The sequence below is a fragment of the Lactuca serriola genome, chromosome 3 (assembly GCF_051521515.1).
Source record: "Lactuca serriola cultivar US96UC23 chromosome 3, Lser_US96UC23_V15, whole genome shotgun sequence".
Lineage (NCBI taxonomy): Eukaryota > Viridiplantae > Streptophyta > Magnoliopsida > Asterales > Asteraceae > Lactuca > Lactuca serriola.
Genome location: NC_136410.1, coordinates 119,097,945 through 119,122,907, shown reverse-complemented (window position 1 = coordinate 119,122,907; position 24,963 = coordinate 119,097,945). Strand labels below are relative to the sequence as shown.

The window sequence follows — 24,963 nt, the reverse complement described above, 5'->3', positions numbered from 1 at the left end:
ATTAGACATACAAGAATTGAAGAAAATTGAAAACCCTAGCATGCATCTAATAATTTCGAAATCGACATAAGAAAGATTAGATCACATACCTTCGTTTCTATATATTAATAACAACCAAATCTTGAAGATCCTTAGCTTTTGAGAACAAGTACCACAAGTGTAGTACCTCTAATGGATCACAAACACACCAGGGCAAGAGGATGAATATGAAAGAGAGAAAAGAGGAGACACTTGCTCATAAATTCGGCTCTTCTAGGGTTCTAAGGAGGTGCACGAATTCATGAGGCCAAGGGGGTTATTTATAGTTGAGGCTAGCTAGGGTTTTGAGGTGGAAACCCTAATCCCTTAGCTTGGGCCCTAAGAAAGTCCATGCACTCCCTTCCTTGGGGCTTGGATGAAAATCTCTAGAACCTTCTAGAGATTTCCGACCCTCTCTAATAAGGGTGATCCAATGGCCCGAAACCACAACTATCTAATAATTGCAAAACAGCCTCTGTACTTTTAATCAGTTCCTTTAATCTCGAAATTAATTCCAAATTAATTTATGATTAAATACTAATTAATAATATGATTTCTAATTAATATATTATTCTTATACTATATTAATAAATCATTTTTATGCACCAATTTATTATTCCAAATAATAAACTCAACCTCTCTCTCCAATAGTCATCCTGTCTAGTTGCCAGTGTGAAGGCAACCCAAAAGGACCATACTACTATCAAATCAAGTACATACCAGTTATAATTATGGGCTTAGACACCTGATCGAATAGTTTGACCATGTTTGACCTGATGGGTTTTAGCCATAAGAACTTTCCTATGTGCGCATGCAAAACCCTAATGCTTGGATCTAGGCTTTCTAATTAAACATGCTTTGAATCCAAGACTTCTAACAACTAATTAGGTATAAAACAATACAAAATCAGATCTAGAAGTATACCTTTGAAACTCTTGTTTGATCTTGTTGTCTTGGAGCTCTAGAGTCACAATTGTCACTCCTCTAATGGCTTACAAACACCAATAAGCAAAGAAGATGATTTAAGAGAGAGAGGAGAGGGAAGATTCGGCCAGGGTTTCTTTCTTCTTAAGAGGTGCTGATTTCCCTATGCCATGGGGTCTATTTATACTTGTAGACTCCTTAAGAGTTTCACCTTAAACCCTAATTGGATAATCCTTTCCTTAAAGCAAATCCAAATCCTTACCAAAGATAAGTCATGGACGATTTTGAGCTATCCAAAGCTCTAGAATCCGTCCAATCCTTATCTCTTAAGGATTTACAGTCTAAAGTGTAACTATCAAACAATTGATAGTTTATACCCTCTTATTTAATTAATCTCTTTAAGTCACCAAATTAATACTAATTAATTTATGACTTATATTAATCAAATAACAATATTATTATTCCTTATATTATTCTCATAATATATTAATAATATTTATTCTCTCTTAATAAATCATCCTATCAAGTTGCTATGGTGAAGGCAACCCAAAAGGACCATGCATAATCGGGTCAAATACTTGCCTAATATAGTTGCAGCCTTAGACACTATTCCAACATGATCAAGATTGAATTTTGAGGGTATTTTGGGTATTGTTGGGATTTTGATGTAATTGGTCACTTGGTGAATGTAGGCATTAAGTAGAGAGATGAGATTCAGAGTCGGGCCTTATCAGTTCTGTTAAGTTTTCCTCACTATACTTTCAGGTTGAAGGTACCAAGTCCATCCCATTGGTTTGATAACCTGATATTGTTGATATACTGAGTATGGAATATATATGCATGTTAGTTTTAATATTCTAGTCTGGTAGATTTGTAGGACGATCAGTGATATTGTCTGGTTATCTGTATATGATATTATCTGTTATATGTCAACATATTGTGTGGGTTGGGCTGAGGTTGTATTGCTCTGTGTTGTAGCCAACAAACCTTGGAGCAAACCAGATATGAGTTGAGGGTTGTATAGGGTATGCCAGACTCATACTAAGGGCTCATGAGCATTCCAAATACGAGATGAGGGTCGGTAAGCGCATGCCAGACTCGTATTGAGGGCTTACCGGTATTCAGTCTGAGGACTGATCAGGCCGGCGAGCAAGCCAAACATAAGTTGTGGGCCAAGGGCAGGCCATAATTATGTTGTGAGCTTAGGGATAATCCAGTCTGTTAGCTATGGACCCATTGCATGTTGTTATTATATTTGTGCTATTTGTTTGTGTATTGGTATTTTGGGGTAACTCGCTAAACTTTGGGGCTTACAGTTTTGGATTATGTTTCAGGTACCTCAAATGATCGTGGGAAGACAAAGGCTTGATCTTGCACCTCCTCATGTTGGGTTTTGTGATTTTGGGAAAACTCTGATGTTAAACATGTTTTGAAAACTACAATGTAAGCAATTATGATTTTTGGTTCGTTTGAAAAAGGTTAAAATTTATGAAATTTTATGGATGTTACAACATACCTTGTCAAATTAGACCCTATGTAAGGAAATAGACGAATGTTGCCTTAAGGTTGGATAACCTTATTGCATGATGTTGTTAAAAGTTCAATAAGGAACAAAAGGGTAAAATTGTCGAAAAGGATTAATAGCCTCTAATGATGTATTAATAATTAGTAGAACGAACTGCAATTATGACAAAATCTACCAAAGGGATATGGCCATCAAATAAATTAGAAAGTGTTGGCACGAAAATCTAACGAGATGGCTCGCGATTTGATTTTGAGGACGAGATCCTTTTAAGGGTTAGATAATTGTAACACCCTAAAATTTAAGACTAAGTTCATAAGTTAACAAAGTAAATAAATTATATATGATTTATCTGGATAAATCACCAAGGGATAATTATATCATTAATTTATATGTAGTTTAGAGAATTATAAGTGAAAATATTAAAATGTTAAAAGTTAAAGGGCCATTTGTGATAATTGGGTAAAACTTAGGTTTGACTATAGATTTGACCAACTTAAGAACTTGAACTAAGTTTGTGAAGATTAGGATGGAGAGGGACCATTTTGGAAGTTAGTTGAAGCTTGTAGGTTAGTTTAGAGGTACTTTGAAAGACCTTTTTGCAAAGAGGGACCAAAAGTGACAAGTTAGGAAAGTTCAAAGCTAGTTAATGGGTCTTCTCTCCTATTTGCTTGGGAAGAAGGTGATTGATAGGGAGAGATCTAATGACGGTTTTGATTCTCAAGAGCTTCTAGGATCAATGTAAGTGGAGATTCGAATGTCTAAGCAAAATAAAGAGGAATCAAAGACTTCCTAAGTTGTGCCTAAGGGGTGGTTACTAGTGCAGTTTAGCTAGAAGGGAGTAGCAACCTTCATTGGAAAACTAGGTGAGTACGTGTTGGCATTTTCCCACTTTGGGGTACATGGAAAAATGATCTTATGATACTGAAACACTAATGTTTGATATGTGAAATATTTTGAAATGAAAGTTTCGGATGTTTTTGGAAATGATATTTTGAAAGAATGCCTTGAAGGAAAGAATGTTTTTGAAAGTAAAGAACGTTTTGGAAGACTCAATGTTTTGAAAATATGTTTGAAATGTTTTGAAATACAGATGTTTTACTTTTGAAATAAGTTTTTGATACTAATGTATGAAATTTGTAAAGCATGGAAAGTAATGACAAGAAATTGAAAGTAATGCAAAGGAATGGAAAGTAATGAAAGGAATATATTGCTCGAGCCATGATGTCCTCGTAACGGGATATGGAGGAATCTATCGGGGTAGCGTCTCCCCTTCGCGAGATAGATGTCCCAATGGAAATGATGCCTTGGTGGAGTGATTTTGTTCTTTCCACCTTAGTATAAACTTGGGATATTGCTAGGCCCTAAGTATAAAAATGGCAACGGTTCAACACCAGAGTTAGCCCTTAATGAAATAAAGAATGAAATGTGAAAAGAAATGTCTTGAATTACGTTATGACTAATGAAATGTTATGATATAGAATGAAATGTGGAAAGATATCTTTTGAAATGAAATGATAATATATGAATTGATATTTATGATATGTGTGAAAAGAGTTTTCCTTGAAAATACTTGAAAAGATATGTTTTGCAAAAATAAAATGTTTTTGACGAAAATACGATGAACGTTTTGGGTCACAAACCCACATAGCTCACGAGACATTATTGTCTTACGTATCTCTTTTTAATGTCATGTATCTCAGGTTACACTTAAGGGGAGAGGATGATAGATGGAAGTTAGAAGTTAAGTGATAGAGAATGGAGTGAAATTTGTTAAGCTGCTTGTTATGGTTGTATTGATGTAATTCTTATTTGCTTGCTATGGTTGTATTGATGCTTAATAGTAACACCAAATGTTTTAAATTTGTAAATGTTTTCGGGGGACTAGTTTTTGTTAAATGTGGGTTAACACTCGAATGTTTTTAATACCATAACATTTTAAAGTTAGAAAAAGAAAATAATAAAAATTTGGGGTGTTACAGTGTTCACTTATTTCGCTCGAATCATTTACAATCTCTTTTATATTGCAAAAAAGCATTATTCACTTATACCACCAACCTATATCCCAAAGCAACCGAGTGATGAGAGATGAATTCTATAGATCTGAAAAAGTTGCAATGTCTGATCCCTGAGGGAACATCTTTACCTTTAATTTGTCCGAAACTATCGTAAGGCCTATAGGTATACCTACGTCTACACAACAAAAAAATGTTGTCACCTTAGCGCCACTTCATGACAACTTGTACATCACTTGCTTACGAAATATCAGCCATCTTACCTTAAAATATGAATTTTATGAGAGATGGAGATTCCGTCTTGGCTCTAGCCATGACAGTCACACCACACGCCTTCTACACCCTTTGGGACGGTGTTCATGCCACAATGATTGTCCCCCTGGTAACCATGTCGTTGGCATGGTGAGATATACCACAAGCCTAAGGCTATGTGGTATATCTCTAACACCATAACATAAAAATTTATGTCACATCAACACCACTTTCCAATCATTAATCCTAGAAAATACTCACTACTCCACCACCTAATACGCTCCTAATTTTTTAGAATAAAAATAATATTAAATAGGAATAATAGAGAGAGAAAAAGAAATGGATATCATTATTGACGTTATAAAATGTTAACCGAGTAACATCCTTCAAGCCACACAATGGCGGATGCAACCCCATTTAGTGGGGTGCATGGACCCCACTTAGAAGTGAGTCCCAACATTTTTATTACTAATAAACCTTTCAAAAATCATATTTTACTAAAAAAAAACACCCTCCTTAACATCTATTTGTACATTAAATTACCCCAATTGACATTTTATTTACCTAAAAACCCCAAAAAAGTATTGAATTTTATGTTTTTATATATTTTTTTATGAAAATGGACTCTACTTATATTTAGTTGTGGATGTGACACTAAGGTCACATGCACATAACATATTAAGGGGGTACTATACGATAATGTTACATCATCATAAAGCATTAACACCATACCGTATAGCCTAACATGTGATGTATTAACACCATACCGTATAGCCTGACATGTGATATCTAATGTAAACTTTTGTGTCATTTACACCAACAATACCCCATCCAAATTCAATTCAATAATACTTAATAGATTCAAATAAATCAATAACGCTTATCATAATCAAACCAAACTTTTATCAATCAAAGCCGTAACATCAACAATAATAAACCATACAACAAAATTCCCTAACCCCACAAACTGGATTACATTGTCATCAAGAAAAAAACACAAATTAAAAAAAAAAAATCAAACAAAACCCAATCCACATCACACAATTTCGAACATATACATCCAAATGACACCTAAACACAACCACCCCATGAAAGCAAGTCTTGCCTTTTCTAATCAAGAAAACAGCCCAAATGCATGTGAACATGCTCTCCAATTCCATGAAAAAGGAACCTTCATTTGGTCTCAAATGTGCTGTCTTTTCATCCAATTAACTCTAATTTAATCCTTACACTTATACATAATCCAAAACTAATTAACAACTAATACAATCATTACTTCTAAAAGCTCAAAGCCTTTAAAATCCACATGAAAAAAAAAAGACATTCTTTTTACAAATTATTTCAAACCATCCAAGTTTTCAACAAAATCAATAAAAACATACCATGGTTTTTATGAGTTATTATAGATTCAATTAAACAAATCCAATGTATTTTTATGAAACCAATAATCTTTTTGCAATCAAAAGGGAACTTAGGATGGTTGAAAATTTGGTTATTTTTTCTTGCCACTAGAGAAGAAAGATCCGAATCCCAAATTCAGAACCGGATTGACCCGAACTCCATTACTGGAGTTGCTATTGTTCCCATAGCTATAACTCGTTTTCCTCAGTGGAGGTTTCTGAGAATTATGAGGGTGTTTATGAGTAGAACCTTCTTTTGAAGACGATGATCGTTTTGTACTTGTGGATGATCCGGCGGAATTGCTCCGAGATAACAATGGAATCGGGCATAAACTCCGAGCATATCCATTGCCACAACTACTACTTCTCTTAAATCCCCAAAACGATTTCGATGAATTATGTTGCTCCTCTTCCACCGCCGGCAGCGGGTTGTAGTTTGAAGCTGGTGATTGTGGTGGTAATGATGACGGTGGTGGTGGTGGTGGTGGTGGGTGGTGTTTGATTTGGGTTGGGATGATTTTTCCGTTGGAGAAAAGCTCGTCGGCCATGGAAGCGTGGGGATTGTTGGGATTTTGTTGAACGCAGAAATTGAAATCGACGGTGGAGGAGGAGGAGGAGAATGATCGGAGAAGTTGTTCGACGGGGACTGTGTCGGATTGGGAGAGATCATGGGAGAAAGAAATTCGAGGGCTCATTGTCATGTTGCCACCACCACCGGTGCCGGAATTTTCAGAGAAGAGTTCTATCGCCATTTTTGAAAGATTCGCAGAGAAACGGTGAGAGCATGTTGAGGCATTGAAACGAGTTTGATAAATTAGGAAAAAGGAAAGGGTCACTTTTTGGGATTATGTAAAATTGAAGGTTAAATTTGTAAATTGAAGTACTGGAATCCCAAACTCACTTAACTTTAGTACCATGGTACGAGTAGAAATAATAATAAAAATTAAATATCAGCAAAAGTTCGGTAGAAACTTGACAAAATTACGCAATATGGTTATGTTGTTTTCCAAAACATGCAAACAAAGTATAAAATTAAGATAAAATAAAAATATTGTATTCCTCAAAATTATATGGTTTTAATACAAAAAAATGTGATGTATGCATGGTTTAAAATTGAATGTTTCTATTGTTTTTGTCCCTATCCATTTAAAAAAAGAATTATTATATTTGTTTTCTTATATTCATTTAATAATTTTATTTTTAAGTAACTAATAAAGAATCTCTCTCTCACCCCTCTTTCTCTCTCTCAAGAAAACATACTGCAATTAGGGGTGTGCAAAAAAAACGTAAAACAGAAAAACCAAGCCAAATTGGCCAATCCGAAACCGAATCGAAACCGAAAAAACCGGATATCAACGGGTCGGTTTTGGTTTGATACCTAGGTATCCGCGGATAACCGAACCGAACCGCTTGATGTGTGTATATATATATATATATATATATATATATATATATATATATATATATATATATATATATATATATATATATATATATATATATATATAGGGAAAGGTTATTTGGAAAACAAAAAAACCCTAAAAATCATAAAAATGCATAAAAAAAATATCTAGAGATCACAAAACTTTTTTTTGATATTTTTTAAGAAAAAATCGCAGCTTTTTAAAGAAAATCGCTGAAAAAAAAATTTGAAAAAAAAACTTTTTTTTATAAATAAAAAATATATATATATTTTTTATTTTTTTTTCAGCGAATTTTTATAAAAAGCTGCGATTTTTTATAAAAAAAATTCAAAAAAAAGTTTTGTGATCTCTAAGTATTTTTTTTTATGCATTTTTATGATTTTTAGGGTTTTTTTTAGGGTTTTTTGTTTTCCATAAAACCTAAACCTATATATATATATATATATATATATATATATATATATATATATATATATATATATATATATTAAAAAAATATTACTCATTTCCATTAAACTGTTAGTCATATCTAAACAAAAATAATGATTTGCAAACCTAGTTTTGCATTTCTACATTATGTTTTTTTGTATTTTTATTTTTATATTTATTATATCAATTATAATATATGTTATTTGAGCTTCATTATGTTTTTATAACTTTTGAACTTACTAATTTTCAAAAAGAAATCGTTGGAATGGAGTTTATAGTTTTGATTGTATTTAATTTTTTATATTTGGCGGACACCCGTAAACCGAACCGTGGTTACCCGCCTTTATACGGTTCGGTTCGGTTTCGGTTAGTCTACATGAGGTACCCGACCCATGGTGACGGTTCACAATCTTATTACTATCCGAACCGAACTGCCCCGTTAACACCCCTAACTGCAACAACCAAAAGCCACCCATCTGTCTATACATTAGGGAAAGAGCGGCCACAACTTCGTTCTGTAGCATAACTTTGATGGAAGGAAGGGACACTGGTGGTGACGGAGAAGTCGACAAGGTCGTATATCATCGTCGATGACAGAAGAAAACGATGGTGAGTGGTGCAATGGTGGTTCGTCGGGTAGTAGATTAGATCGGAGCAGACATGTGAGGGAGATGAAGGTTTTGTGTTCATTTCCAGAATCTGAGTTTTTTTTTTTAGAAAAAAAAAGACAAAGGGAAAGGAAGAAGAGAAACAAAATGAATAAAGAGAGATAAGGTCAATTGATGCGAAAATAATTATGCACTAGTTTTAACCTACAAATGTAACTAATTATTACTTATAAGCAATGTACCTAGTTGAAAATAGAATATCACAAATAGTGGGTATCGAACACATGAAACGAAATGATTAGCTAATTTTATCTACTAAGTCCCTAAATTACTATTTAATAAAGGAAAAAGGTTTTCTCTAGTTTTGCAAGAATATAAACTTAATTAATCAAATTAACCTAACTATCAACTAATGAAACAAAAACTAAAATTAAAAGCAAGAAACACAAAAGACGATTTTAGCCAAGATAATTTATAGACTTTTGTTTAGCTTCGATATACTTGCTATTATGGTTGATTTTATGGATGTGAAATTGATTAATGCTTTGTTGGTTACCGATTCCTAAGATGACCAGGTTAATGTTCACTAACCTAATCCTTTAGCAAACAGGTTCATTCATACGGTGATCAGGCGGATAAACAAACAAATTTACTAGTGTTCGGTTCGAGTTAAATTAGACTTGTAATGGACTGATCAATTTGGTTCATTAAATCAGTTCAATATATGATTGTTCGTCATATATTAGCTCCTATAGTTACTTACCCACTTTTCTATTTAACCCTAGGTTTTAGTCAAAACACTAGTCTTACAATTTTGCAGTTCACAAAGATCATAAGATTCAAGTTCAATCATGAGTGATGTTCATGCAAACTTAATTAAACTCAACAATAAACAGAAAAGTAGTTCTCATAAGCATAGAGATGTTCTTTAATAAGCTAAAGTAACAAATAACCAACTAAGTTTAATCCTAACCAAAAATCAAACTATAAAAAGATAAGTAATCTAATCTAAACTAAATTCATAGGTTTTTAGCCCATGATTTCAGTAAGTAAACACATAAACACGAATTTCATCTTGATATTCATGATTAAACACAAGAAGAAAAAAAGTATTAGTAAGAATGTCTTGCCTCAAATCTCTCAAATCCAAGCTCTAATTGATCTTCTGCAACTCCAAACTTCAAAGTACGTTCTTGGCTTTCAAAAGTCGACAAAATCTCCATCCAAAATCTAGTTTTCGGAGGAATGTGTCATCTATTTATATTTTTCTCAAAGTCAGTCCACCACGACGTGGTATTCGGGTTTATCTCGTAATCCGCAAGTCTTCGAGGTTCTACAGGAAACTTCAAAACACCACGTCATGGTAATGTCACCAAGACGTGGGAATGTGACTTTTCTTCACTTTAGCCTTGATCCAAGTTCCTCGCTTCCAACTTCCAGTTTCCTTTTTACTCCAAGCATGTCTTTTACCCCTACAACACAATATAAAATAGATTAAGTATCTTTTGTTCTATAATGAACATAAAAATGACTAGAAATATTAATATATGATGTAATATATATATATATATATATATATATATATATATATATATATATATATATATATATATATGCACATATCAACACTCGTAGGGGCAGTTTTTGTGATCTTGATTTTTGATACATTTATTTTCTTGATTTTGTATGTATGTGTGTGTTAAAGAACACGAAGTTAGAGAACCCATATGAAGATTTAGTTTAAGGAGAGAGAGAGAGAGAGAGAGAGAGAGAGAGAGAGAGAGAGAGAGAGAATTAATTTGTTTTTGCTTTTTAAGTATAAGAATAAGAAAACAAATAAAAGAAACTAAAAAATAATTATTCCGGGGGAACATTAGTAATTTTAGGTTGAGTGTGGACTAAAAACACAAAAAAATAACAACTCTAGGGACCAAAATCACAAGATAACAAAAATTAGACCACTGATGCACCACCAAAATTTTTTGCACCAAAACGATATATTTTTTTACAACCACAATGACCATTCTTGCAATTTTGTCTAAAATTAATCTACGTCGTTTCTAAAAACGGTCACGATCTTTTTTCCATGTATTTTTTTTCGTTTTGTCGTATATTTTTATATGGTATGATTTTATTTGATTTCTTAAAATAAGAAGAAAACTATCATCCACCCCCACTATACACCCTTACCCCAGAAACTAGTTCTCATCCTTCCCTTCTAAGACAAACACCACAAGACAACCACCATACTATCTTTGCCGCCGACACACACTTACCCCCAAAACTAGTTCTCGTCCTTCTTCCCTTCCTAGACAAACACCACTAGACAACTACCATGGTGGTTAGAGACTACCTCCAACACTGACTCAAGATCTCCGTTGACCAACATCAATACGAGACATGTGGGTTAACTATTGATAATAAAAATAATTCCAAAGAGAACCCTAGTATATAGTAGATGAAACAAATAATTTATGTTTGATGGGTTCTTATAAGTATACAGATGAAGATGAATTGAGTTGAATCATTGTATTCATTTGGTCTACTGCTAAAGGTACGTTCCTAGGCCGTTCCTTCATGCGCTTGATGATAGTGAATCCATGTGTGACAAACGAATGTGGGAATGAATCTTTCCTTTGAATTCTCATAGAGTACATGTGAGATTGAACTTGAAAAGTGATTTCAATTTCTTGCATTATTTTGTTGGTGGGAGTTGAACATGAAAACTAAATCTGATTTGTGGGATTTGTTAGGATCACTATAATCCCAACCATGCCAACATAGAAGAACAATAAGGTTCCATTTTCTAAAGCCACTTGGTGATAAAATGGATTACCCATTTCCTTATATATTAGCATATAATTTCTCTTTTTACTGATGTGGGATTGGGTTTCCATCTAAATAATCCTCCCTTCAAACCCAACTTCCGCCCTTGGCCTCCCCTTCAACGATTGTACATCAGATCCAATCCTTTTTCATATTGTCGATGCTTCTCGGGACATGCTCACCTGACCGAGGTCACCATGAAGACTTTCGATACAAGGTTTTAGGATCAACTTCGTTGGACTGGGAATTACTGGGGATTGCGCCACCTGCACCGACCACATCATCCGGGTTACTACCGTAGCTCTGATACCACTTGTTAGGAAGTAAAGCGGATAACAAGCAAAACTATAAGCACACAAGACACAATATTTGTGTGGTTCGATCAAGGTGACATATGTCAACGAGCAGGAGGCGAGTATTCTTTATTTTAGAGCTCTCAACTAGAGGTTACAAGTACAATTACATAGAGATTCGCCTATCACTCTAGAATTCAAGATACAAAATAACCTAGCATGCATCCCTATTTATACTTGAGGGATCAGACCTAAAACCCTAATGGGCCAAGCCTATTGGCCTATAGGCCTATGAATGGTTACAACCAATCGTATTTCGCCATTCAACATCTTCTAGAACATTCCTCCATGTCATACAACCCATGAACATTAGCAACACACATGATAGACCACCTTGACCCAGTGAAGCAACATGATGTACAGATGGCGCATCATGAACACTAATGGTCCAACATCTATCACGGTGGCACAACATGGTGCATTTCTTGAGCATGATCATCATCTAATCATACAGAGATCATCATGGCATAACAAAGGAATCAAGATGGCACATCATGTACCAAGATGGTCCATACTGCGCAACATCTCCTCCATGGTGCAACTTCCCTTCTTGATGGAGTAACATCATATTCACGGCTCAACATCACCTTGGCACAAATTCAGACATGATGGTGCATCATGTAATCGTTTGGTGCAACATCCCCAAGTATGGCACAACTTACTTCCATATGGCGCAACATGATGTTCCATGTTGCTCCATGTTCTTCTAAGTTGCTCCAAGTGCTCCGAGTTGCTCCAAGCCACTCCAAGTTTCTCTAAAACATGCCAAGTTGCTCCAAACCCCCTTTTGGAAGTCACGCTCCTTTGTGACTTGATCCATTCCTTTTTGTCACTTGCTCCATGAACCTCAAGTGCTCCATTGAGATCTATGTGCTCTAGATGCTCCATGAGAATACTCCATATGCTCGAGTCACATTTAACAATTTCCACCTTGACTTGAGCATCCTCTAAAATCTATCTCAATGAAGAACTTCCTCTCCCTTGCTGTCATTCATCCTCGAACGGACCTACCTCCTGCGAACATCAACAAATTCCAAGAAAATCTTGAACTTCTCTCTGGGCAACGACCTTGTTACCATATCCTCCTGATTCACCTTGCTACCAGAATTTTGAATGCATAACCTGTCATAGAACATGATTGGTTTCTCCACCTTAAAAAAAGACTCTGAAAAAGACCAACTGCCAATGATCTTCTTATCTCCATAGCACTTTCATGGTCCAAGTCTATCAATCCAACCAAGTATGTATCTTGTGCATTTGCACCATACACCAGACAAACATCAGGTGTTCCCTTCAAGTACCGCGAGATCCACTTGCCCACTTCCCAATGAGCTTTCCCTCGATTTCCTCGTACCGCCAAATAAATACCAACACGTTTGGACTGATCACGATAGAACAACCACAAGACTTTCTCAATGTAATGACAAATTTATAACCATAATGCTCTTCTATCACTCTGAATCTCCATGCTTGTTATTTTCTTTTCAACTCCTAAATCGTTCATCACAAGCTCATTCTACCGAAGCTTTTTCACATTGTCTTTCCTGGCATCAACATCATCAGATACTTCTTCCTTGGGTTGATCAAGGGATTCCTCACGTCTATGTTGTTCGCCACCCTTCTGTTCTTCATTTATCGCAAAAATGTGTGGGGTTTCTGTTGCAAACTCCACCTTCTAGCTAGCATCCTGGTCGTTCCCCACAACACTTGTCCCACCTTCTTTATGGTTACACATACTAGATTTGAAGGTTACATCTCTGCTAATAACGAATTTTGGATACTTTCCTTTTTTTGTACAGCACAGACGATGACCTTTCCCTCCAAATGCATATCCTAGAAATATACACTTCATTTGCCTCGGCTCCAGTTTAGCATGATTTACACGAGCATAAAAAGGGCATCCAAACGTTCATAAACTAGAATTACAGAGGGTTTTCCAGACCACACCTCTTGAGGAGTCTTACAATCAATTGCGGTTGATGGAGATCTATTATCTAGATAGCAAGTGGTGTTGACTGCTTCCGCCTAAAATTTCTCTGATATATCAACAGATAATCCCATGCACTGAGCATGCTCTACCAGTGTTTGTTTCATTTGTTCTACCACTCCGCTTTGTTGTGGTGTTAGCTGTACAATGTGATGCCTCACCGTACCTTCTGTTTTGAAGAACTTTTCAAACGAAGCCTTGCAGAACTCCAACCTTTTTTTTTGTTTTGAGTGACCTGACATGGTTCCCGCTCTATTTCTTAACCATTGTCTTCCATTCCTTGAACTTCCCAAACACTTCATCTTGGTCCTTTGTCTTTAGGAAGTACACAAGGTCTTCCTTGAGTAATCATCGATAAAAGTCACAAAGTATTGACATCCACCATGAGACTTCATAAGAGAGGGACCCCATAGATCTACATGAACACACTCGAGGATCTCCTTGCTTGAGTGTTGAATTTGTAAGTCCCTAATTTGCCTGTGTATCAATCAGATCCGTTTGATGGTGCAGAATCCCAATCAAACGGATGATGTCAGATCAAATAGAAGAGAATGAGAAGAAGAAGATGATGAATCTCAATGTATTAATGAATAGAATGATGATCCGGATACAAGAGATTCACACACACACACACACACACACACTAACACACAATAGTTCTTCTCTCTCTCTGGCCGTAAACTCTCTTCGTGTTCATCAATCTCTACTCCTCACCCCTAACACCTATATATACAATGGAACATGGGCTTTGTGAACATGGGCCGTAAATGGGTTTACAGTCGTAAACTCAACCGTAAACCCCACCTGACCGTAAACTAGACTGAAAGCTCATAGAATATTACATAAAAATATAATTGCCCAGAAAAGAAAAGTATAAACCATATTTTGACCCAACAATCTCCCCCTTGGTTTATAGCTTTCTTTTCTTAATTGACCCAACAAGCTCCCCCTAAAAAGTAGCTGGCTTTTCTTGTCAATCTTCATCGAGAGCTTGGCTTCAACATTTATCTTTAATGAATGACTTCATCTTGAGCACTTGGGCAATTCTTCAAGATTTGGAATTGAACGCACATTGGGTGAGGATGCTTGATGTACTGATTCTTGAAAGATGGCGCTTTCAGCTTGAGAATCTTCAGAGAGAACATCAGAGAGAACAAATCTTTTGGATCACTTCAGCAGGTACAACGATAGCAACAGACTGATTGAGGAGGCTTCAATGCAATCCGTCACATAATCTTCAATTTCAACTTCACCTTGCTTTTGGGGTTGAAGGATTGAATGTTGGAAGAATAATCTTCATTTTTTGCTCCTTCGAATGAGAATTCTTCGAAGCTCACGGACGAAGCCTTGGCTCAGAAATCTTCGAAACAAACTCCATGAGTCTCATCTACACCTGAATTCACTTTTCAAGACAAAACAAAACAAAAAGAAAACTTAGAACAAAAAGTAAAACAGAAATAACACTATTTTTTGATTTTGAATTTTTTTTATTTTTGTTTGTTTTTTTTTTATTTTTAATTCTCCCTTTTATTTAAATTAGAAGAACACTATGAACAAACTTAACAAAAATCAAATAGCTAACTTTAAGAGTGATTTGGGATCAAAGTTTTTAGACAACCTTTATCCATTTATCAGTACCTCTCCCTTCATGAATAGATTTGGTCAATCGCCGATATTGTGGTCCACTTAAACACGAGAGATTGTGACAAAATTAGGACATACTATAAGTGACAAGACAATGTGATCCTAAGTTCCTAGATAATATTCCTTAAGGACCATTCAGCTGACGACGACCAAAGATATTATTGTCCACCTAAATTGAGCAGCGAGATCTACAGACAAACTGTATGTGTTCAATTTTAATTGTACTAGAACGTGTTTCCCGCTTCCTGGCATGCCCCAGCCATCAAGGTCTTCCGGAATACTCCTTACACCGGGTGAGCAGACAATCATTAGGAGAGATGATAGATTTAGATTGTTATTACTTATAGTTTTAGAGGGATTAAGAAGTAGAAGGTTGCATATGTTGTGTACTAGGTCGGATTGTTAGTCACGCAAAGGAGACAGCATATGGCTAACAGATAAGAAGAATTTCATAGATATTATTTGTAGAGAAATAGAGTTGCATATGTTACAGTCCAGGTCGGATCTCCCGATCACGCAGAGGAGGCAACATATGACTGACATACAGAGAGAAAGAAAATAATTTTCTACAGACCTAATTCATCGGAATTTACCAGTCGCCCCATCCAACCGGAATTAAGGACAAAATCCGCACATCGAGGAAAAGTGAATCCACAGTTCTAGATACGGGTTATTTAATGTGACCGGTAGATTCCCATGTATATCTCCCTGCTCAACCTATCCAGGCGTCGTGATGTCAGGCTAAACGGATCTAACTAGGTCAAATTTTGTCAAGTCCTTAAGTTCATTAAGTTCAAATCTTCTTAGTCAAGTCCAATTTAAATCTTTCGTGCCTACCAGCGCAACGAACACAGAGCCTAGACAATTCAGATTCAGTCCCTTACACAGATTCAGATTGCCTGTTATCACATGATTATATCACTTCCCAAAACATCTCCTGCAAGCACATTCCAATAACACCATATTTTTTTTTTATTTTCTGATTTTCTAATGTTTTTGGATTTTTTTTAAATTATTTTTTTTAAAATTTTTGTTTTGTTTTTATTTCTCCCCCTAAATTTGTGCATAGGAGAGAAACGAAAGTAAATGCGCAAGTTTAAACTATCCTAAAACAAAAATTAGTCTTTAAAGCGAATCAACTTAAGAAAAACTCAGGAGTATAGAGAAGAAAACGCAACCGTAATTCACCGATTGAATCTGCATTCAGAAGGTCTGAGAACAGCAAGCATAATCTCAGAACAGATCCGAAAATTCTTCATATCATTAAGCACTAACCCCATTTGTGATCTCTTCCTTTCTTCCTTTCCCGTAAAGGACACATACTCTCAAATAATGTTCTGAGTGTTGTACAGTTGAGAGATGTCTCCTATCATGTGCCTGGAACAACCACTACCAACAAACCGAAGTCTGATGATATGCCTCCATAGCTGCTCCGGCACAGAGCGGGGTTAATTGGTCTTTGGAACCCAGTCCATTTTGAAACTGGGTCGACCTTTTTCATCCTTGCAGGGTACTCTCTCCCATTACATATCTTGTTTATCACAAACAGAAGACGATGAAATATTAGAGCCATTAGAAGATTTGGGAGTTTTCACCTTTGGTACCCATCTATATTCGGGTTTAACCCATTTCTTGTTCGATCCGATGGGTGCCTCGGCACTTGCTTTGGAACTTGAAGCTGACTGTCGAGATGACTTTGTCCTAACCAGTCTTGGCTTCACTGTAGCATCTCTTGGATTGGGCTTCTTGGCCGGCATTCCCTTCTTGCCCTTGGGATTCAGATTCTTTGCCTTGTGGGTTTGATTTTTGGCCTTCTGTGCGTTCCAGTCACCATTGTCTGAACGTGAACTGGAAGGATTTTTTTGAAGTATCTCCCACTTGGTGCGTTCTGCCGGCCTTGAGCATAGTAGGGAACGTATGCGCGATTAGGATAATTTCTGGCAATGTGTCCAGGTGTTCCATAGTGAAAACATGTCTTTTTCTTCACTGTGAAGTTGTTTATTCCTGCCCCTAGTGGTGTATCCTTGCCTTGTCTCTTGTTGTTCCCACATGCACACTTGCAACAAGAACTCTGTTGCGTTGGAATTGGTGGCCTGTATTTCTCAACGAGAGATTGATCAGAAGCAGTTGAGTTCGAAGCAACAGATTCAGAGTTCAAGGAGATGTTAGTTTGTTCAATGGTTTTCTCCTTGTTCTCATCTTCTGCTACTTTACTATCAGACCCACTCTCTTCAGCTGGTTGCTTGGATTGATTTAAGGATTGATCTACAGGGGAAGTAGAAATGTTAGTATTTTCAACATTAATAAATCCTCCTGAAACAAAACCAGATGCTTGCCATAAACCATGAATGGTTCGTTGGCAATCTCCTCTTTAGACAAAGGTTGATACTGATATGTATGATTAAAAGGAGGAGGTACATTATCGTATCCTAAACCCTTTTGATGGTTTTGTTTGAATTGCAGGAAATGGCCAATCATATTGGCAACTACCTCGCTTGATACGTCATATTTTTTAAAATCAAAATTTGCAGTTTCAAATTTGCTTTTTAATGTATCAAGCTTAGTAATTAACTCAACATTCTGTCTCTTTATATAATCATAATTCTCACATTTATTACTATAGTCTTCCTGAAGTTTTCTAAAGTCCTTTATTTTAGATTCTAACTGGGCCTTAAGTGGTTTTTTTCCTTTTCTAAGTTGGTAACCCTCATACCTAAGGTCTTCTACGTCCCTTATTAATTTGTCATTAAGTTCACGAAGAATCTTAAGACTTTCTACTTCACTGCCTAATGTCTCAATTTTCTTGTGCAGAGTTTTAACATAATCAATACAGGCTTGAGAGCACGATGGTAGACTTACCTCGGCTGAATTAGGTTCATGAGAAGAGGATACCATCAATGCAAACTGCAACTCCATCATATTTTAATCGGCTTCCTCCACAAGCTCAGCTTCAAACTTTTCAAACTCCATCAGCTTCCTCTGCATCAGCCATGCCCCTCTCGCAGAATCAATCATTTATGGCTGCTCAAGCTGCTTCATCCTCAACTGGAGCTTCTTCTTCAAAGGGAAAGGAGGGCGATGAGAATCTTGCACTTGCTTTGGGGCTTGTCAATTGCTACAATGCGCTTGTAGTCGGGGATCTTCTGCCTCAACTGTTATTTGCCGATCTTGATCAGATTCACCCTGAAGACGTTGAGGAGATGGATATTACATGGCAAATTGCCATGGCAGTCTTTAGGGCGAAACAATTTTCCAAAAAGACTGGAAAGAATAACTGGGGGATGAGTGCTGACAAGAAGGTTGGGTTCAACAAGGGAAAGCTACGATGTTTCAACTGCCACGAGCCAGGGCATTTTGCTCGTGATTGTCCACAGCCAGACAAAAGACTAAATGATGATAGGACAATGGTTACAGTCGGAAACAATCGAAGTGGTAATCAAATAAACAATGAGAAGGCTATGGTCGCTCAGTCATTTTACTGGGCGGATCAGATGCAAGCCCTGAACTTGTCTGGACCTAAAACTGCCCACCTGGCACAAGTTTGTGATGATGCTACCAATTGCGAGTCCCTAATTTGCATGTGTATCAATGAGATCCGTTTGATGGTGCGGAATCCCAATCAAACGGATTATGTCAGATCAAATAGAAGAGAAGGAGAAGAAGAATAATATGAATCTCTGTATGAATTGATTAGAATTAAAGTTCCAGATACAAAAGATTCACACACACACAAAACGCTCTCTAGTTTCTCTCTTCTCTCGTTCATCAATCTCTACTCCTCACCCCTAACACCTATATATACAAGGGGAACATGGGCCGGATAACATGGGACGTAAATGGGTTTACGGCCGTAAACACTAACCGTAAGCCCCATCTGACCGTAAACTAGACTGTAAGCTCATAAAATATTACATAAAAATATAATTTCCTAGAAAAGTAAAGTATAAACCATATTTTTGACCCAACAATCTCCCCCTTGGTTTATAAAGTGACATAAATGATTACATATACTTAGAGTATAAATAAAGTGTTTGAATCGTATATATGTATATAAACATGTCTTATTTCCAAAAGACAAGATGTTATCCTGAATATATATGGCATATGAAAGTTCCTATGTAGTAGTTATGAATCACATATGATTCACTTGATAAAAGAGTATATAGTGAAACTTTATGTTACACACGATAATAACCGTGTGTTTACTTGTATCCCTCCCCTTTTAAAAGTGTATAAAAAGCATTGATAAAATATTTGAAAGTGTAGTTTATAGGGGTATGAACTCACTTGATAGATCGAAGAAAGCGAGATGATAATCGAGCAGAACTTCGACTTGGAAGAGTTGATTTTTCTCAGGATTATCGGGAATCTCGGGAATCTCGGGAGTGTAGAATCTTCCTTCGGAACTTGAGTGTGAAAACTGGGGCTTCAGGAGCGTCTCGGGGGCTTAGAAGCAGAGTTTCAGCACAAGAGAAGAGAGAATTGAGCACTAGAACTCGAAACCATCGGTTTCTATTTATAGGCTGAGTTTTGGGGTCTCACGTCGTGAGTTTTGGGTGTCTCACGTCGTAAGGCTTAGTCAGCATGATCCTCTTCGACGATTTGACATGGCTGACACTCTGGCACCCATCAGTCACGAGCTCATGTCGTGAGTTTTGGTCTCCTCACGTCGTGAGGCTGAGTCCGCCTCAGATTTTGTGTCCCGAACTTGTAAAATCCGTAACTTTTGCGTACCAGCTCTAATTTCAACTTTCTTTATATGTACGCGTAGGTGTGAAAAGGCTCTACAACTCTCGTTTAGACTTCATTGGCTAATTTTGACTTTATTTTTATTATATCATTTTTAACGGGCCGGGACACGAAAAGTCCGTTAAAAACCCATAACTTCTTCATCCGATGTCCGTCTTCATCAGACTTTTCACCGTTGCGCTACTATTGTTGGGACCTTCGGATCTCATTTAGGTTGTTTCGGCCAAAAGTCTCTCGATCTCTATTTCAAGTTTTTAGCTGTCTACTGCTATATCCGGATCTTGGAAAAATCATAACTTCCTCATACGAAGTCAGATTTGGACGTTCTTTTCACATACGTTTACGGTTTAATGATATCTACAACTTTCATTTAGATACTTAAAGCTAAAAACTATTGTATTGAAAGTTCGCGTTTTTCGTTAATCGGTGTTGCCGGTTTTGTCGGAAATCTTAGAATGGTCATAACTTCTTCGTTATAACTCGGATTTTAGTGTTTTTTTAGTATTTCTGTAAACCTTGAAACAATATCTAACATAGTAGGTAAACCAATAGAGACTTTTGTACATTTTATTTTAAAAGTTAATTTCATTATTTCAAAAGTGGTTACAATACTTGACTTTTTAGGTCATTACATAAAGTCGAAATATCGGGTTGTCACAGTTCGTTCCATGATGAGTCATGCTTCACTACCTATCTCATTCTGGGAGCATGCCTTAAAGACTGCCGCCCATATCCTTAGCTTAGTCCCTATAAAGAAGGTTGCCAAAACATCTCATGAGATGTGGACAGGGAAAGCTCCCTCGTTGGCACATATCAAGGTTTGGGGTTGCGAGGCTTTCGTAAGACGAAAGACTCACGACAAGCTCGTACCTCATCGGCTATCTGTAGAAGTCCTTTGGATATCTCTTCTATAGACCGAGTGACAATGTTGTCTTCGTTGCAAGGAGAGGGGTTTTCCGAGAGCGAGAACTCATAAACCAAGGGGATAGTGGGAGGCAAATCGATCTTGAAGAGCTTCAAGAATCGAACGATGAAGGAACCTCTAATACTGGTGCTCAACTTGAGGAGGGAAGTCCTGTTGAACCGATTGACGAGTCCTTACCTCTTAGACATTCCAAAAGGGTTAGCGTTCCACCCCCAGTTTTATGGTTTCCATATTACTACTGAAGGGGATACGTTTATTAGTGATAGTACACTAATAAATTTGGACGAACCTAACAACTATAAGGAAGCCATGGCAGGCCCAGAGTCTACGAAGTGGAAAGAGGATATGAACAACGATATTTAGTCCATGTATGACAACCAAGTTTGGAATTTGGTTGCCAATGTGCCAGGTCATAAGAAGGCCGGGTGCAAGTGGATCTTCAAGAAGAAAAAGCGACATGGATGGGAAAGTACACACTTATAAGGGGCGATTGGTTGTGAAGGGCTTTACTCAAACTCCTGGAGTTAACTATGATGAAACCTTCTCACCGGTTGGGAAGATAATGTCTATTAGGGTGATGCTAGCCATTACTGCATTTCATGACTATGAAATATGGCAGGTGGATGTCAAAACTGGTTTCCTTAATGGGAATTTGGTTGAGGATGTTTACATGAGTCAGCCAGAGGGTTTTGTCGACGCAAAGAATCCTAATAAAGTGTGTAAGCTTGAGAAATCCATTTATGGATTGAAACAAGCATCTCGCAGATGGAATCTTTGTTTCGACGAGAAAGTCAAACAGTTTGGTTTTCTGTGAAGCGAGGATGAATCATGTATATATGTCAAAGCCAGTGGGAGTATAGTTAGCTTCCTCGTATTGTATGTCGATGACATATTACTCATAGGAAACGACATCCTGACCCTGCAGGAAGTCAAGTCCTAGCTTGGGAAGTGTTTCGCTATGAAGGACCCCGGAGAGGCTGCCTATATTCTAGGAATAAGGATAGTGAGAAACAGGAGTAAAAGACTAATAGGACTTAGTCAAAATACTTACTTGGACAAGGTAATAAAGCATTTTAGTATGGAGAATTCCAAGAAAGGGGAGTTACCAATCCAAAGTAATGCCAAGTTGATTAAGACTCAAAGCCCGAGTACCGAAGTCGAGATAGCAGAGATGAGTCGAGTACCTTACGCTTCCGCAGTTGGCTCGATCATGTATGCTATGACTTGTACTCGCCATGATGTGGCCTTCGCTTTGAGTATGGTCAGTAGATATCAAGGGAACCCTGGCAGAGCACATTGGACCGCAGTCAAGAATATTCTTAAGTACCTTCGGAGGACCAAGTAATGGTTTCTAGTCCTCGGTGGGAGTGATGACTTAAGGGTGCGAGGGTATAGTGACGCCAGTTTTCAGACCGACCGAGACAACTACCGCTCTCAGTCGTGCTGGGTCCTTACCCTGAATGGAGGAGCAGTGATTTGGAAAAGTTCCAAGCAGGAGACCGTAGCTGATTCAACATGTGAATTAGAGTACAAAGCGGCGAGCGAAGCTTCAAAGGAGGCGATCTGGTTGAAGAACTTCATTGGAGACCTTGGAGTTGTGCCAGCCATAAAGGAGCCTATGGAGATTTTCTGTGATAATGAAGGAGCAGTTGCCTTGACCAAGGAACAGAGGGATCATGATAGATCTCGACATATCGACAGAAAATATCACTTTATTAGACATCGGGTGGAAGATGGACACCTCGTAGTGAAGAGGGTATCGTCAGAGGATAACCCAACAGATCCCATTACGAAGGGACTGAGTAGGGTTAAGCACTTGCAGCACGCTAGGACCATTGGGCTGAAGGGACTGAGTAGGGTTATTCGATCAGTCCACAGTCGTTCATACTTTGGAAGTAAGTATGAAAGAAGATTGTCATGAATTGGTTTGTAGATTGTCTAAAGTGTATTAGACATAGCAAAAGTTTGCTACAACGTTCATGAGTGCTTATGAATAAGATTTGAGCATTGGATTAAACCCACGCTTGATGGTATCACTTCATGGAATTTATCACGAGTGATCGCAAGATGATAATATCATATAGTCTTTAACCTAGATATATGGTTTATTGTTTGCAAGTTGGTTATGCATTGATAATGCATAAACGCATCAGTAACTTGATGTTATAAAATGCATTGTTGTTCATGATTTGATGAGTGAATAGTAAATGCATATAAGTCGAAGTTTATCTATTCCTTTTATCCTAAGAGGGTAGAAGCGATATCTGACCCCCTCGATGATTTGGTTTGACTTATGTGCCAGCCTGGTCGGGACTGAATTGATGTGCTCAATCAAGTTCTATGTTAGATGAATCAGAGATCAAGAAACAAAGTGCAGGATAATAAGTATGACTATGTTCCATGTAACTGTCCGCACGATATCTAGAACGGAGGACTGTACGATCCCTTATTTAAAGGACAGGTTACTGATAAGATCACAGTTCGACAACGTCTTTGAGAGCTACGATTGCTAATCGGATCCTGAATTTGTAATTGTATTTATAGTTACTAGACTTATCCAAGTGGGAGACTGTTGGACTAGTGTCTAAGCCCGTAACTATATTCGGTATGTACTTGACCCGGTTGTACATGGTCCTTTTGGGTTGCCTTCACCAAAGCAACTTGACAGGATGATTTATGGAGAGAGAGAGAGAGAGGTTATTATGGTTTATTAATATATTATATGAATAATATATTAAAAGAGAAATTATATGGTTTAATTAATATTGGTCAAGAATTAGTTAAGAATTAATTATGTGGCTGAAAGAGATTAATTAAATAAAGAGGATTGGAACTATCAATTATAAGATAATTGATTTTAGGCTGTGAATCCTTATGGATATAAGGGGGACAAAAATTAGAGTGCAAGCTCACTCTAATTTCGTCCAAGAGGCCTTATTCCAGAAGATTCTTAAGCGGCTTAGGGCCTAAGTCATCCAATTAGGGTTTTGACTGAAATCCTAGCAGCACAGCTATATAAGGAACCCCGGGGCTTCAGTTTCAGCTACACCAAGAAACCCTAGAGTTACTATAGCTGAAATTGTGCCTCTCTCCTTCTCTCTCTAGATCATCTTCTTGCTTGTGGTGTTTGTGAGCCATTATAGGTGTTACATTTGTGACACCAAGTCTCATAAAAATTGAAGATTCTTGCAACTATTAAAAGGTATCATCTAAACTTGTTTCGTTATAGATCTCAATTTCAAAGTATTCTAGATTAGGGTTTATGAGCTTTGGATAAATTTTCATGTACAATAGAGAAACCTAGATCCAAAGCTTTAGGGTTTTGCATGTGCACTTATGATGTTCTTTTGCTCAAAACCCATCAGATTCATCATTACCTTCATAGCTATAAGAGCACCCTTAGAGACTCTTAACCAGCCATCCTCTCTAGAATACTTCAATCCATCATTCGCCAAAGTGCCAAGAGAAATCAAATTCTTTTGAAGCTCTAAGACGAACCAGCAAATCCAGTTTTCTGACTATACCATCGTGCATCTTGATCTGCACCGTGCCACTACCCTTGATACGGCTCACCCAATCATCACCCATCTTGACTGTGTCAATATCACTCTTTGAAGGAGTCAAACCAATCATGATTACATGTCATATGATAAGATGATCTAGAGTCCAGAATCCAGAATCCAAGCATCAGCTGAACTAGATGTACATATTGTCAAAACTTCACCATCATCCCGTTCATCAGAATTTCCGTAAACCACAACATTGTTGTTGCTTGGTCCAACACCATTATTCCCTTTCTTCATAAATATACAATCTCTTCTAAAGTTCTCCTCTTCCTTGCAGTTATAACATTTGATGTTGGCTTTAGATTTGGATCTTGACTTCCC

The 24,963-nt window shown here is 37.1% G+C and overlaps 1 protein-coding gene across 1 annotated transcript; it reads right to left on the bottom strand.

Moving 5' to 3' along the window:
• Nucleotides 1-5,617: 5,617 nt before the first annotated feature.
• Nucleotides 5,618-6,975, bottom strand: LOC145093103 (membrane-associated kinase regulator). Its single transcript, XM_079031150.1, has one exon. The coding sequence runs from the start codon at nucleotides 6,881-6,883 to the stop codon at nucleotides 6,224-6,226; it is 660 nt and encodes a 219-aa protein (XP_078887276.1). The 5' UTR covers nucleotides 6,884-6,975; the 3' UTR covers nucleotides 5,618-6,223.
• Between the last annotated feature and the right edge of the window lie 17,988 nt (nucleotides 6,976-24,963).